Genomic DNA, 17422 nt, shown 5'->3' on the forward strand with positions numbered 1-17422 from the left:
ACATTTAAGAACTGCTGTATGAGAACACTTCATTCTCCAAAGATGTCAGAGAATGAAGATGCCACTGTGTAAAGAAATTAAATAAATAGGCATGAACGAAGCCAAACTATCCTTCCTGCAAGCAGACAAAAAAATAAAGCTGATGCTTGTATCAAGCAAAAACACGAAGCTTTAGTTTAGGAAATGTCATGAGACCAGCTGGATTTACGTAGGAGAAAAAGTTTTCAGCAACTCTGGAATTATCCCCAAAATATGGCTTTAAAGAATGATTGTGTCCCTTGATGTGAAAGATAAAGTAATGTTAAGTGTGTAATGGCCTTAAATACCAGAAGAGCATGGGTAACCCCAATGCCTAAAGCACCGCCAATGAAGAGAACCAAGTAGTTTCATGGACCCACTGCTCTAACCCTTCCCCATCAGTCAGGACCGCAATCTGCCACAAACCAGTTCACGGTTATATGACGACAGAACGAGGCTGAACATGTTCACAGTCAAGGTGGCAAAGAAAATAATCAACAAAACACTTTCCATATTTTTCATGAGCTTTTTTATTTAACATACATTTTACATGTAAACAACTGGCATAAAATTCATAAAAATACAATACTCCTATGCAATACCACTTTATTCCTGATACATCCTTTCATTTTCTCCTTAATATCATTGTCCTATTTTAAGACTACACTTTTTCTGCTAGGTATTTTTAGAGGCTTATCTTTTTAGAAATACTGCCCCAACTTTGTTTTTTTATGTCATAGCAATAGCTATTTTTATTGCCTCCTTGTCCATCCTCACCTTCCTCATACTAAAGCAATGATATTTTTAATGCTAAAAATGCACAAAATACTGAGCTTTAATACTGTTTTGTCATGGATATCGAACCTACTACTACTCTATGTTGCCATAAAAGATATTTATAATCTACAGCACCGGCTGCTACCAGATGTGACCAAGGCTGAGTGTGCAGTGTAGCCCAAGGCCTCTGTTCTAAACTGACTGGCCTAAAATATAATCATAGCTTGCTGGTGGAGTTACATTAATAAATTCTGTTACAAAAGGATTCTTCTGAAAAAATCTACTTTGACTGCTTTTAACTTTTCCCAGCATATGAAACAGTTATAACAGTATTTTAATGTTTTTGCTGTACAGAATTTCCAATCATTACACGTGAATTTATTAGGAAGGGATTAGAGGGTGGGAAGAATAACTTTAAAAGTATGATTTTTTAAAAAATTGTAACCGCTGGATGTACAAAACAGCCACATTCGGGTGAGAAACAATCCCAGACAGGGCAGGGCATACTCCCCTCTTCCCGCTCACAACCAGGGCAGCTCTCACCCTCCTGGGCCTTAAGTGCCCTCGCCCTGTTTTTCTGGATTGCTGCATCATTGCTCAAATTCTACTCCTAACCCGCAACTCCCGGGCTGCTTCCCTGTTCTCTGAAACTGGCAAAAGCCCAAGAAATAAAAGTCACCCAGCAAGCGAGAAAGAGGGGCAGGCACCTGAAGACACTGACCGAACCTCGGAGTGAGAAGGAGGCCCCCTGGGTCAGAAGGAGGCCCCCAGGGGAAACATGGGCTCTGGGGCAGGCCGGGGCTGCACACTCCTCAGCCGAGGCCGTCTTTGCAGCTGTCTGTTCTAAGCAAGCTAGTGCTTCCCCCAGACCAGGCTTGTCCTTGGGCTCTGGTGAGAAGGCAGAAAGAGAACAGCTCTTCAGTGGCTCCCAGGAGCGGGCACTGGAAACCATCCCTGAGGACTCAGGTCTCAAGGACAATCCACAATGAGGTTAATCTGCCTGTGGTTAATAAAGAGAACACTGTATAATTAAATGTGTAGTCTGCCAGAGTCATGGTTTGCTTAGAATTTAAAATCTTAAAACCATTTCTCAGAACTATGAGGATTCACTGTTTTGAAGAATCTCATTTCACACAAATTAACTTCTAAGAAACAAAAATTCATACTAGGAATTCAAAGCAGGTTTGAACATTTTTCAAAATAAAAATAAATAGGAAGAAAAAAAATAAAGAGGAAGGCTGAATATATTCATTCCTCATACTGAAACGATGGTTTTTGGAACCAAAATTATAGCATAAGGCTTAAGGCTTTGTCTCATTAAAGACAGGCAATTTTAAAAGCAAATATAAAAACTTCATTCACTTATCATTATTCATTTACTTTTTTGACACAAAAATTATTCATGTTTTATTGTATCTTAACAGTAAAATAAAAATTACCACATACTACAGTCTACTGTTCCACTGTAAATTATGTCTACTCAAATATACATTAGTTTCTAGACGCATTATATTTGGGGTTGGTCAAAATAGTTTTTCTTAAAACTACAATTAAACATGAAAAATTTTAAAAGTGGTTTAAAAGTATTAAAATATAAACATTTGAATAATACTAAGGATGAGAAAAATACACAATTGCCACTAAATTTTTTTTCAACCAAGAATAAGTACTTGATAAACAACTAAATGAGCAAATAACACTTATCTGACAAAGAATATTGGGAGAGAAAGAGAGAAAGACACGATAATGCCACATGGTTGACAGTTACAGGAATTTGGTCCTGACTATCAGGTCCAAGAGTTTGGATTAATAATGGGCAGGAAATGCTTCATTAACAAGAGCAACAGAGAACAAAGGAACGTGAAGTGAAATAAACAGAAAATTCTACATAGCAAATACCCATGTCTGCCCCATCTACTCTTACTGAAGTTGATGACAGGGGCCGACATGATTGAGGAGAATTCAATAATCACTGAAACGTCCAAAAGACAAGAGCAAGAGGCAGAAAAAGAAGCAAGGGGCATCAATAGTCCATAAACTGTAAAATCAGCCCCTACACGGTTCAGAATGGACTACAGTTTCATATTATCCTTGTATGACCCATCATATTTTTTATACAGGTAGTTTTGCTCACTTTAGCACAAATAGTTAAGTCAAGTACAAGCATATACTCATTTGCATAGCAAATTCTATGGGGTGCATTGAAATAGTACCAATTGATAAAAGTGTAAGTATTTTTACAATCAGAATGACATTCAAATTGACCAAATAAAACGTTTTCTATTTGAAAACAGTTACCCATAAAAGTTTTTGGGATTTGAATTAAAAACAAGGCGTGAGTTATTAGCAAAACATGAAAACCATGACTGATGTACTTCTCTGTGGGCAGCAGTCACTCTTCTATGACTTCCAAGACTTTGTAAACACTGTTCTGGAATACGGTGGTGAAGTGAGGCTTGGAATCCTTCACCAAGAGGTTACATAAGGGAGGTTTCCCAGCGTTAGCAGGATCTTCCACATCCCAAATTTCAGGCATACTGCAACCAGGCCTAGAAATGTTAACGTACAGATTCAAAACCAAAGTACATTATGTAATGGCAGATAAAGCAGAGCACACTCTTATATTTATGCTCTCATTTCATTTTTTTCATTTTAAATTAATATAGTTTAAAAAAAAATCCTTTCAAAATCATTTATATTTATAAGCTGCCATAAATCCTCTTTAGAACAAGGTGAATGCAGCAAAAGTGACTATAAAGAAAGAAACAGACATACAAAATATGTGAATTCAGGTGGTGGGGTAAGAGAGATCTCAGTTAAATTCTGCCTCAGCTCCTTTCAAGAATCCATTTTTCCATCTCAATACACAAAGACCTACATTATTCTTTTAAATAGTTGCTAGCATTCCTACGTATTATTAACCATTCTTTTATGGATGGATATTTTAATTGTTTCCCATTCTGTCATTATAAAACCACACTGATAGAAACATTCTTGTGCCTATATCTTTCTGCAAGCTAAAATTCTAGAACCAGCACTGTCGTTATGTCAAAGGGCTACCCAATTTGCCTCCATCAGATTATCTCCCAAAAAGGTTTTACCCATGAGTGTTCCCATGAAGAGTGTTTGGTGCAAATTTTTTGCACATCTCTCACTGACACTAGATTCTATCGCTATCGAATACATGTGATAAGATGACTAGGCTTGGGCTTCTACCCTTTAACTTTCTCATACATGCCAAGGCCAAACTGTTAGTACACTGCAGGCCAACGGTAGTAGAGAGTGAAACACAGCAAGGAGAAAACTACCCAGCTACTCAGTTCAAATGCTTTCATGAAAAAGAGGGCAAAGCTGCCTTTCTGAGCTCTGTCTGCCTAAGCGTAACATCCTTTAGTCCTTATCTGAGTTCCCTGAAGTTTCCCTAGGCCAGCCAGCTCCATCTTTAAATAGCATTTAAAAATGTGAAAATTGGAATAATTTTCTTCTGAATTCATGTATTTTAATTTTATGTCAACTCTATTATTGGAATTAATGGGAAAGAAAGCAGAGAACTGAGAATAAAAGAGTAGTTAATTAAAAACTCATCTACAACTTGCATTTGAGTGTATTTTCGTACTTGTATTTGAATACAGGGTGTCAAGTATTTAAGGGATAATCAAGCCACACAATTAAGCCACTTGAAAATGAGATCACATAAATATAGTGCTCACTGTAAGTCCCAGATAAATATTAGTCCCTCTCCCTTTCTTTCTCTGTTTGAGTTCCCCATTTGCTCCCCCGGTTCTGACATATTTTTCTGTTCCAGTAACATACAGGAGTCTCAGGCTGGCATAACTGAACTGGAGAGAGGGCCAAGGCAATAAAGGAGATCTCAGCGCTGGGAGAAAGCTCTGTCAAGAAACTCAGTTCTTCCTACTGCAAATGTCAGCACTACACATTAGTCCTTCTTCCCTTTCCTCTCCTGAGCTCACTCACCCTTTGCTTCCCTGTCAGAACAGACAGCACAACTTGTGTGTTTTGTTTCCAGGTTTAAGCCGAGTGCACCTGTCTAAGGTCTCCTGAGATTTACAATCTGTCTGGCTGAAACCTCACAGTAGATGGAGAGTGTTGTTTTAGTTACTGAGTGGAGAAAACAGACTAGAGAAAGCCTCTTCCTTAGCTTCCTCTTCTCCACTCCTGCTGGAGCAAACGCAACAAGGGCAAGTGAAGGTCCAGACAGGGAAATCCAGGAGCCTCCTCCCCCCACCAGCTCTCAGTCTTAGTGCCCCTCGTGAGCTCTAAATGCAGACGACCCGAAGCCAGTGAATTCACTGCTGACCTTCTTCAGGGTGCAAGATTTGCTGCCATACTTCCCAATTTGTCTTTTCATCCTTTCTTGTGTACAAAAAAAGTGTTCTGACCATCAGAACATGAGATTACTAAAGCTATGCAAATTCAAGGAGCTCCATCCCCATCTCAGAACTAAAGTGCCCCAGCCTCCGCAGTTTCCACAGACTCACAACAGCATTCAAGGGCCTAGAGAACGCGAAGAACCTTGAATCATGGCTCGTCATTAGCTTGGGGGGAAAAAGGTCATGAAACTTTATTTTTACGTTCCAGTAACCTACAGGTGTCTCAGGCTGGCACAACTGAACTGGAGAGTGGAGCCCAAGGCAATAAAGGAGACCCCAGTGCTGGTGGAAATCTCTGGCAAGAAACTAAGTTCTTCTGATTGCAAATGTCAGCCCACCATTCATTTATTACAAAGTCCTCAGAAAATTGTTATGAGAGATGCTTAAGACCTTTTTGTCTTAAATTTATATGACAAAGCTAATTAAAGATGAGTACATGAATTTTATATATAGCCTTATTCACAAGGACTTAAACCATTTTCTAAATTATGACTCTAAGAACAATAACATTTTCTATAGATTCTAATTAAATTCAAGTCACGTGGGACATATTCATATGCAAATCATCCGGCAATCAAAAATTGTTTGAATTTCCTTGTGGGCAATGCTGATATTTTGTCACAGAATTATTTTTACTCCTGAGTCAATATTTAGTTATTTTGTCTTAACACTCTTGTGTCTCACTGAAATAAATGGTGGATGAGTATGATTAAGCCACAGATATAGCAATTTTCTGAAGGCTTCTATTTAAAGAGTAGTGAGAATTTTAAAAATAATAGTATTCCATAAAATATCCTTGATTTCTGATGAAACTACCCATGTCTGTGCTGCTCATGGAGCAAATGCATTGGTATTTTAATAGCAAGCTACTGTCTTCTGCTGTCTAGTCACCCAAGTGCAACATTTCTACACACTCAACTTTGGAATTCACGTTTGCTTTTAAGATCTTACCAACTCTTGTTGCTATACTCTGCTTAGTGAACTTTTCTGCGGAAATAGATACTTCTTAAAACTATAAACTCAAGAGACTGTGGGTCACAGAAAAGTTACTTACGATCTCACTCAAATAAGATGTGAAACAGCAGAAAGAATTTGCACTCTCAGCTGATGCTGGGAGGGGGTCCTGTCTATCACAGACATGGTGTGGTGCAGAGATGTGGCGTGGACAAACGAGGCCCTCACTGTCTGACTGACTTAATTACAAAGAGACTCTTCATTATTTAGTCTCAGACTCTGCAAGTCTTTCGAAAGAAAATACATCCAACTTTGCATGAAAGTTTAAAACGTTAAAGACAAATATGAGCAAACTGGGAAATCATATTTTTTTTTTCTGAGGCAGATCAGCCCTGAGCTAACATCTGCTGCCAATCCTCCTCTTTTTACTGAGGAAGACTGGCCCTGAGATAACATCCGTGCCCATCTTCCTCTACTTTAAAGGTGGGATGCCTGCCACAGCATGGCTTGACAAGCAGTGCATAGGTCTGCACCTGGGATCTGAACCAGCAAACCCCAGGCCGCCGAAGAGGAATGTGCGAACTTAAGCGCTGCACCACTGGGCTGGCCCCAATATAATACTTTTAAGGAAGTGTACACATGCAAATCATTATTAAAAAAACAGATATTTATAATGAATAGAAAAAAAAAGTTCAATTTAACTGATTATCTAAAAAGTTTTTTCCACCTATACTTTGCCAAATGTTATATGCATCTCACACATATGACTAGTAAAACACTTGCCGTGAGACTGGATTAACTTTTTGCGTCTTATGAATATAAAACATTAACTGAGTACTCACTTGGATCTTCTTATACACCATGACTCTTCTAGAATGTAATAATTCACTTGTAACTTTATCAATTCTCGCTTAACTTCTTCAGCTGCTTTTCGACTATACATCGAGTATACTATTTTCGTTCTGGCTCTTTAAAGAAACATAATTGGGCAGAAGATTTTCAAGATTAAAAGGAAGCAATCAACCTACTAGGAAGAAAGACTACACAGAAGAATCAGGTCAAGAGAACATTCTTCATGGGAGTTCCTGCTAAGGGGCATCCGGGAGGTCAAAAGAAAAAGGCAGAAGTGGCATAAGAGTCCTGGGAGAAGAGGTTCAGTTTAACACATCCCTTCGTTTCCAAACTTAGCCTATTGGTTCATTTCTTTGCTTGTTTTTGTTTTAAATTCTCCATCACTCTATCACCAATAAGAGGAAGGCACCTTGTGTGTGGACGAGGATGGGCTGCACAAACACAGCTACAGGACTACTTCAAAGCCGCAACAGGCCCCACTTGGATACCAGCAATAACCAGTATGAAATGGCTCTCCATTTTATTCCGAGATTTAAAAGAAAACTAAACTTATTCAATACAATTGCTCTGGAAATTAGCTTGCTGAAATTGATTTTTTAATGAAAAAGCTTTTTATTTATAAAGTGTATGTCCCACTGCTGGACAAAAGAATATATTGATAGAATTCACCTAGTCACTTTGGAAATTAATAGCTTGACCTACCCGAGAAACTTCGCGAAAATTAAATCCATTTCCTTTTCAAAGAGAACACAAAACTCTAACTTATGAACAAATAGCAAAAAACAAAAAAAAGATCATTCTAGCAGGTTATATTGTGAAAACCAGAATAAAACTTTCTTTGAATGGATTCCATTTCAACTGACTCCTGAGAATTCAAGAAAGATGGCCTACAGGAAAACCTTAATAACAGCTATAGGCTAATGACTCTTCGGGGGTACTTAAGGATGAGGACGACTAACGAGGCCCTGTATGTTCTATAGCCTTGTTAACCTGGAGAAAACTGATACGGTAAGATCCCTTTTGTGCTGCCTGGTAGAGAAGATAATCACAAAGGTTGTAGTTTTATTACCCTATTGAGCCTTGCCAGTTTTGTACCTAACTTCACAGTCTTATCTCAGCACTCCTCTCTCCCCTCACTATAAATCCCAGTTCACCACATCCTTTTGGAAACACTCCTCATTATTTTGCTGGTTCCATCATCCACTATTTATATGAAAAATGCGTTTTCAACAATGTGAGAATTGTGTACTGACCTCAAACCCGCATCTTCATAATGTGGATGATTCACAACGGGCCGAAGAGCGGAGAGTTTGACACTCGCCATTGTGGGCATGGCTCCCGCAAACACTGCATCTGCAAAGCAGGAGCAAGGTCTTAGGAAGCCACTCAGTGAGCATCACAGGGATCTCCTTCTGGTCAACTCAGTCACTTCTCAGGTGAAAGGTCGAGGCCGAAAGAGGCTCGTGACTTAAAGATTCAATGGCAGGACCAGAATGAGGTCGGTGGCTGACAAAAGTAGCAGTCAGCAACTAGGCTTGGGTAAACTATTTTTCCTGGAATATAGAGCCTCATCATCTCATCATTGAGAATTTCCGGTTGTTTTTTTCCCCTAATGTTTAAGAAATCTTTCCTGATTCCAGGAAAGAGGTATCAAATTGACCAGAAAAGTTCTATAGCACCAAGGAATTCTGGAAGATGGTTCAATATTCAGTCACTTGATACTCAGATGACAACAAAATCTCCCTTTCTAAAGACGAATAAATATCAGATTCCATGAGTTCATTTCAAGAAGGAATGTGAAAGACTAAGATTAAAAATTCGTTAAGAAAATAAGCATAAAAATTATTTTAAATTGTGGTGGGTAAAACTTTGGATAAATTTTGAAAAAATTGGAATTTATGGAAAATAGCAAAATAAATTACTTAGAAAATACGTATAACATTTTCTTTGCAAACCACTTAAGTAAGACTGACATCTCCTTTTCTGGATAATCTAGAAGCAGTGCTGCTTAGAAAGAGTAAGACCACTGGAAGTAAACTGGGTTAAGAATTTTGCAGTGGTATATAAAATCGTGGGAAAAACAGTAGCAAAATAATATTACTTTTTTACCTGGCTTAGTACTATATTTGATCCATTCTATAAGTTCTTCTTGTGGCAAATTGCTGAATTCCCCTACAATATTCCACTGAGTCTGCAGATTTGCTGAACCTTGTATTGACATTGCTGCTAACACAGCAAAAACAACAGCACCAGGATGTACTTTGCAAAACAGCCATCCAAATAGCTGAAACCAAATTAAGAATACATTGACAATTGTTAGTACAAAGCAGCATGTATCCAATAAGCACTGGATCTTCCCAGAGAAGAATACAATCTCTGATAGAGTCTCAGATACAGGATTAATTATCCTAAGGAAAAAGTTCCAGAAACAATGACCTGAGGGATCAAAAGAATTCTAAATCAGCCTTAAATAGGTGGGCCATGATTGAAGAAGCTCTTCTTTCAACTTGTTCTCTCTACTCCCAGATTCAGGTAAGGCTGGGCCTACCACATAATTCATCAGGCCCAGCATCAAATGAAAATGTGGGGCCCCTTGTTTAAAAATTATTAAGAAGTTCAAAAACACCAGAGCATCAAACTAGGTGCAGAGTCCTTCTGAGTGTGGGCCCCTGTGAGATCGCAGGGGTCCCACACCTGTGAAGCCAGCCTAGGGCACGGCTCTTTATCCTAAGTCATGGTGCAGGGTGGGTTTAAGATGAGAGGCTTCCCACCAGCCTGTTCTCCTGTCTCCGCCTGGAGGAGTCACCTGGAAGAGTCACCTGGAGGAGTCAGAAACAGTGGCTTCACGCCCGGGTCAGCCTCTGGGAAGCAGTGCCTCTTTAATATAATACCAGCATTCTGATTGGGAACCTTGAGGCTGGCTAATTTTCTCCATATTCAAATAGGCCACACTCAGTACAGTAGTCCCCACGACCCACGAGGAATACATTCCAAGACCTCCAGTGGATGCCTGAAACCAAGGATAGTTCTAAACCCTATATATACTATGTTTTTTCCTATACATACATACCTATAACAAAGTGTAATTTATAAACTAGGCACAGTAAGAAATTAACAGTAACTAATAATAAATTTGGCTTTGGGGCCATTATTAAGCAAAATGAGGGTTACTTGAACACAAGCACTGCAATATCTGAAAGTCAATCTTAGTAGCCAAGGTGGCTACTAAATGACTGATGGGTGAGCAGTGTACACAGAGGGGACCAAGGGATGATTCACGTCCCAGGCAGGATGGAGCAGGATGGTGTGCAATTTCACCACACTACTCAGAATGGCACGCAATTTAAAACTTACTAATTGTTTATTTCTAGAATTTTCCATGTAATTTTTTTGGACCATGGTTGACCGCAAGCATCTGAAACCTCAGACAGTGAAACCACAGATAAAGGAGGACTACTGTAGTATCATTTTGTCCCTATCATTTTCTCTTTAATATTTTGTCGCTACATGTCTGTAGAGCTGGATTTCAAGTTTCCGGAGGGCATACATATACTTTTGATTTCTGATTTTCCTAACTACTACTTTACCCTCATCACTAGCGCATGGTGTAGATGTTCAGCAAATATTTGCTAAATTTAAAAACAGTAATGCTGTTGCACCTTGGCTACCTGATTGATGAAAAGATGACACTATGGAGAAGCATAGATTTGTGAATACAGAGCAAGGAAGCAGTTATCCAGGAAAAATAACCAGCAAATAAGAAGATGGCTTAAACTAAATATAAAAAAGTAGAGTTGGGGAGGTACATACAAATGCATACTCGTATAAATGAAAAAAAAATGTTTAAACTTGATACTGAAAAAGAACAAATAATTTGAAAATACTTGTAACTTGAAATCAATTGTTAGAATTCTTTGTGATACCAATGTCAAAACAAAAAAGGTTGTTTCTACAATTTAAGCTCTTCTTTCTGTCAACATCTGTAATAATCATTCATGAATTCAGCCTGCACTGATTGAGCATTTGTTGTATGCCAAGGACTATTTTAGAAGTTAGAAGGGCAAATGATCTGCTTTGGCCCTTACCCTTCAGGAAAGATTAGTAGAAAACCACAACAAACTTTAACTATAACAATTTAATTTGGGTAACAATATTATTTTAGGGCCACTCAATAACAAAGGCTGGAGTAAAATTATCATAGTAGCTATAACACCAACCTAACAACCATCTTACCTGTCTTGAGCAGATCAAGGAAGCCATAACACACATATGTGGTGTCAAGAAGAGTTTTAGTCTCATAATTAAAATACCAAGGGCTGTATATGCTAACAGTTGCAATGCATGGTAAACCAGCTGAAAGAAAGAGAAAATATTTTTTACTCCCACTATTTGTGAAGTTTAAGAATAAATTGTTAAACTGGTGAATACACAGAAAAGGGGTCTTTTTCTTAGTAGTAATATTTTGATTTCTGAAATAAGTCTTAAAATTTACTTTTGAACTTTTCATTTTACTAGAGGACTAAAATTATAAAGTCCCTAAGACAAGTAGTTCTATAATTCTGCTCAGAGTCCAGCCTGTGGCTAATAAAGCCCACATTTCTGAATCTACACTGGTGCTACCACCAGACTAAGGCAGGAAAGTGGTAAACAACTGCTGTTTAAGATCCCAGAGCTGCACCTTGGAACAGCCATCAAAACCAAGCTGAATCACCAGGAGATGGGAGGAGCACCCATCACATCTCCAAAGCCTCAGGGCAAGGTGAGCAGAGAGCAAAGAGATCACCCGTCATGCAGAAGATCCTCCACATACGTATGCGTCTAACTGGGTTCCAGAGACAAACTGCTATTACCCTGAGGATGATCAGAGTAGACCAACTGAGTTCCCACTTAATTGTTTTAACAAATGGATGGTCATGTTTGTAGTATTCTTATAAAAACACATACAGGCCTACTTTGAAGATGAGTAGTGACAATTACCAATAAACTTACAACCTGGAACTAGAAAGAAAAGTCCAAATATATGCAAATATTAAAATAACGTAAATTTTAGCAATATCAGCCTTTACCTCTCCATGATCAAACTGGGGTTTTCTGAAATGGAAAAAGAAATACTACTATTCAATCATTCATGAAGCACTTACTTCAATTATTTGCATTTTTATCTTATGAGTTTTATGACTTCTATAATATTCCCTCAGGACACACATACATACAAAAGTCAAAATAACTAAAAGTTATAAACCAAAACCGGTGCTACAGTCTTTTAAGACAGTTTATTTTTTAAAAAATGACTATGCTGCATATCCTGCATAGGTGAATACAGAGACTGAGTAGGCCAACAAAAGGCACGCTGTGGTGCATCCAACACCTCACGGGTGATACCCTGGCCAGCCGGGAGCGAAGGGGAACTCAGAAGCCTTCACAGTCCCATACCCCTGCTCCTCATTCCAAGTGGTCCCTCAGCTTCCTCATAAACTGGAGCTGCTATAGAGACAATTTAGGAAGCCACATAGGAGATTTTTTCAGCAGCAGCTCTGGAATATACCAATAGCCACAAAATTCCACCTTTAGCTTGCTTAACAGTTTTAATTTCCAGAGAAAGGATACATGCCCAGGGCCCCACATATCCTCCCCATATCTCACTGAACCCTCCAGCCCGTGCTGATTCTCATCATAGCAGGGAGAGCAATCTTTTGGAAATGGGAATTCAGTCATGACGCTCCCTTACTTAGAACCCTCCAGCGGAGTCTTATGTAATGAGAATAAACTCTCAAATTCTTACCATGCTACACATGGTCTTCCTAAGCTGGCCCCCATTTCTCCGCCTTGAAACTCCTCTTCTACCGTGTTCCCTCTTGATCACTGTGCTCCAGCCACGCTAGACTAATTTTGCTCCTTCAAACATCACAGAGGCGCCTGTGTCTCCCCCGTTCAGTGCCCCTCTCCTTAACCACTCCTACTCCACTTGTCTGCTTTGTCTTCCCATAGAAAACCAAATTTCCATTTATCAGATTACTCAGTGATCATGTGTCTCTCCCTACTAAAATGAACCCTTCAGGAGTAAAAGGTACAAACCGATCCCTCCACTCAATTTCATTGAGCACAGATGACACCAAAGATACATCAGTAAGCAGGATGGAAAAAAACCTTTGCCCTCACAGAGCTTACATGTAAATCGAAGGAGACAGACAAAAAGCAAATAAATAGAACATCAGATGGCAGTAAGTACTACAGAGAGAAAGGAAACAGGGTAAAAGATGAACAGAGTGTTGGGGGACTGGAAAGGCATCTATTAATCAGTGTGGTCACCAATTGAGTGACATTTCAGCATGGCCCGAGGAGCTGAGAGGTTGAGCCTGAGATCCCTCAGGGAAGAGCACTTCGGGCAGAGAGAACAGACAATGCAAAGCCCCATGGTAGGAAGGTCCTCAATGGGCTTACAACAAAGACAGCCTGATGAGAGAAGAGAGAGCGTGGGGGGGAAGGGTGGTGCCACGTGAGATGGGAAGATGCAGGAGAAGCATGCTGGCAGGGGTACATTCAGAGGTTCAGTTTTCTGTTCACAAAATTTGACACTTCCACTGGACACTCAAGTAGAGATGACAAACAGAGAGTCACATGTACAAATCTGAGTTCAAGGGAGAAGTCTGGGTCAGAGATACAAATGTGTGAACTGGTAACACACACCTTCTCTATCTTGAGCACTGATATATTTCCAAGGCCTGGAACACTGCCTGGCACATAAAGCTCAATTTTTTTTTAAATGAATGAACAAATGATTAAATTAACCCCTAATCCAGGTAGCAAATAATCTGACTTGAGAATTTGGTTTCAAAAATACTGATGTAGTAACAAACTCAGTAAAATATAGGGCAAATGAAGGAAGTGAAATGGATTTTTCTTTATTCTTCTTTCATGCCAAGCAAAAATTACCAGTTACCATTTATTGAACACCTACAATGTTAAAATGCTCAGTATATCTCATTAACTCTGATCTTACAACTATTTATTATCCCAGTTTACAACCAAGGAAAGCGAGTCACAGAGCTGCTAAGTGACAAAGGCAGGTCTATATTTTGACTGATCTCAGAGGCAAAATATTTTCTACTACATCATGCTGCCTCTATCTTACTTTACCCCTTAGGTCCCTGAATAAAGGGGATACTGGTACTCACATCTTGATAACTAAAATGTATCTCCTACCCATCCCCTTTTTATATTGGCGTATTACTTTAGAACTTAGGTAAATGAAATGTCAATGTTCCATCCTCCTTTCAAAAAAGCTCTGATCCTACTTGAATTGAAAACCCCATGAAGTTCAGTGGTTTTCGCAATTATTTCTATAGGTTGAGTTATTCTTCAAAGGCCTGCTTTGTTTCTGTGAAAAGTTCCACCTTTCTCTTCCAGAGCTTCATACTATAGCTGTAACTTCATAGCTCCTTCCCGAGCTCTTCAGAAATGACTTCATCTCAAAGTGAAGAGAAATTCTGGCATTATATACCAGAAACTTTTTCCTTTTCCCCTGGCCTTCAAAGCTTCAGTATAAGCACGGGCACAGTTACAGCAAATTGTTTCTAAATAAGAATAAGGATTGTCTCAAGAGTACATGCAATAATTTATCACTGGTTGGTAGAAATTTGGAGGTGAGAGAATAATATATAAGGCTGTGTGTATTCCAGTTATAAAAGAAAATACAGACACACATAAATTCAACAAACTCTACCCCCTAAAAAATCCCACAAAAGAATGAAAGTAAAATTAAAACTTCCTTTACTCCAATCTCCAATCCCATGCTCTTAATAGTTACAGGTTTTATCCTCCAGATCCCTCCTATGCACAAATAAACACACAAAATCTTCAAATTTTAAACAAAAGTGTAATCATTCTATATACTGTTTCGTAATTTTTTAATTCAATGACGTATGATGGAAATATTTCCATAAAGATGGCCCAGCATTCCATTATATGATTGGGTCATAATTAAACCAATGCCTTACTAGTGGATATTTTGGTTGTTTCATTTTTCATATTACACACACAACCACAACAGGCATCTCTGTACCATTATCGCTGCATCCCTGTGAGCATTTCTAGAGGACACATTTGCATTGGTGGGACTGCTGGGCTGAAGGACAGGCCCACTGTAAGTTTTGCTAGTCATTGCCAAACTGCCCGCCCAACTACTTCCTCCAACCCCTGCAAGCACTGGGTATTATAAATCTTTACAAACCTGATTTAAAAAAAAAAGTTCTCCTTTACCTTTATCAGGGGATTGAGCATTTCTTCATCTATCTATTAGTTATGTGTCTTCACTCACTCAACTACTCTTCTTTACTATGTGCCAGGCATTGCATACAAACTGTTCAACATAAATGACCCCTCCCCCTTCAGGAGATACAGGCAACATCAGTATTTAAATACAAATGGTGACAGATGCTGAGAGAAAGATAAAGGGTGTGATGGTGGAGAATACCAGGGAGACTACTCAGAAATGATGGTCAGGAAAGGCTTCTTGAAGAAAGTGACATGTAGGAGGTGGGAGGCAGGCAGCACAATTATGGGCTTAGTACTACTGCAGGACTGCAGAGGCGGGAAGCAACTGGCCGTGGTTCAAGGGAAGGAGGCCCGGGGGACGTGAGCGTAGTGGGAAAGGGAAAATGAGAATTTTTGTCTCAGTTGCCTGCCTGTGTCCTTTACTCATTTTTCTAATGGATTTTTAGTATTATTCTTATTAATTTATAGAAGTTCTTTATATATGATGCTCATTAGTCCTTTGTCATATATTGCAAATACTTTCCCCAATTTCTCTTTTTCTTTGAACAATGCTTACAGAACTTACCAAATCAAGGTATTTATTTGGTCAACCTTGTCAGTCTTTCCTTCTAGCTTACAGGTTTTATGTCATACTTAACAAGGCCTCTCTAAGGCTAAAATTATAAAAATAATTCCCTGGTTAGTTTCGAGGTTTCATTTTTTTCTATATTTAAATCTTTATTCCATCTGGAGTTTATTTTGTGTAAAAAGTAAGGTATGGATCCAGTTTTTTTCCGAGGAAGATTAGCCCTAAGCTAACTTCTGCCAATCCTCCTCCATTTTTCTGAGGAAGATTGGCCCTGAGCTAACACCCGTGCCCATCTTTCTCTACTTTATATGTGGGATGCCTACCACAGCATGGCTTGCCACATGGTGCCATGTCCACACCTGGGATCTGAACTGATGAACCCCAGGCTGCTGAATCGGAATGTGCACACTTAACCACTGTGCCACCGGGCCAGCCCCTGGATCCAGTTTTATACTTCCCTGCTCTCCTCTGAAAAAGCAGTCCATTAGTCCTAGAACCATCAACAGAATAATTTATTTTCCCTGTTCAACCGAAGCACAAAGCTGTGTCCTTCAAGTATAGATTATGTGTAGGGTTCCTGTCAGATTGGACTGGATGGGATGTGAGTATGAATAAGTGATGTGCTGAGCTCTGCACAGACAGGAAATAATGAGAGAAGCAAAGAAGGGGGATGACAACAATCGAAAACGTCAATTATCAAATGTTGAGTGTACAACACGTAACTATAAAATAAATACATTGTAAATCTCTACTTAATGAATGGAGGAAGTAACAAAATTATTAATAGCATATTTACCTTATATGTGTCTGTTGTTTAGTTAAGACACCCCACATGTCACTAACAATCTGCAAATAGATTTTGAAACACTTTAAGACAGCTGTTTTGGGAAAAACAAAACTTTGACTAAAGCATCTTCTAAACTGTCAAACTTTTACTTAAAAATATAACAAGCATGGAGATGACTCAGAAAATCGTAATAATTACAACAACATAATCTTACATTTGTACAGTACTTGACCATATCTAATACCCAACAACCGTGTTCAGGCAGATTTTATTATCCTCATTTTGTAAATGAGCAACAGGCTCAGATGCATTAAACGATCTTCCTAAAGCCGGACAACAGCTAAGCAGCATTTCTGGGTCTTAAAACCTGATCTTTTGGCTTCTGATTCACATTCAGTGAATTCCACCATTCCAAGGTTGTTGGCAATGCCTCTCCTTAACCATACACACATGTAACTGGAAAACTGGCTCAGAGACTGATAAGCACAACTAGCTAATGCTGTGTTTTCATAGTTAGCAGTACCTGGCAGGTCATCTAATCTGAAATCCCATCCCCAGTACGGATGTCCTCTATGACACTGCTGACAGGTTTTAATCCAGCTCTTGGAAGAACCACCCAGCTGCTGCTTCAGTCTACAACACTTTCCTACTCAGTCCAGACCAATTCTGGTCAAAAGTCCTACCTCCTGGAATTGACCATAATTCTAAGGAGCCAAAATGAGTGTAATCTTATTTTCATGTGGCAGGCTTTTAAACATTTGAAAATAACTGTCCACTTTCTATTTGAGTCATTCTTCTTTA

General features: G+C 39.0%; 1 protein-coding gene across 1 annotated transcript in view; it reads right to left on the reverse strand.

Annotated features, from left to right (window-relative positions):
• Positions 1-530: 530 nt before the first annotated feature.
• The window catches only part of DPY19L1 (dpy-19 like C-mannosyltransferase 1), a 104201-nt gene continuing 87309 nt past the window's right edge, over positions 531-17422 (reverse strand). Inside the window, exons 17-23 of the mRNA XM_046668934.1 lie at positions 16631-16680; positions 12059-12083; positions 11226-11345; positions 9102-9276; positions 8246-8345; positions 6983-7108; positions 531-3344 (exon numbers count right to left, since the gene is read on the reverse strand). Of these exons, the coding sequence (XP_046524890.1) occupies positions 3188-3344; positions 6983-7108; positions 8246-8345; positions 9102-9276; positions 11226-11345; positions 12059-12083; positions 16631-16680 (753 nt within the window). The 3' untranslated portion in view covers positions 531-3187. The remainder of the gene's footprint in view (positions 3345-6982; positions 7109-8245; positions 8346-9101; positions 9277-11225; positions 11346-12058; positions 12084-16630; positions 16681-17422) is intronic.

Source organism: Equus quagga, chromosome 8 (assembly GCF_021613505.1).
Source record: "Equus quagga isolate Etosha38 chromosome 8, UCLA_HA_Equagga_1.0, whole genome shotgun sequence".
Lineage (NCBI taxonomy): Eukaryota > Metazoa > Chordata > Mammalia > Perissodactyla > Equidae > Equus > Equus quagga.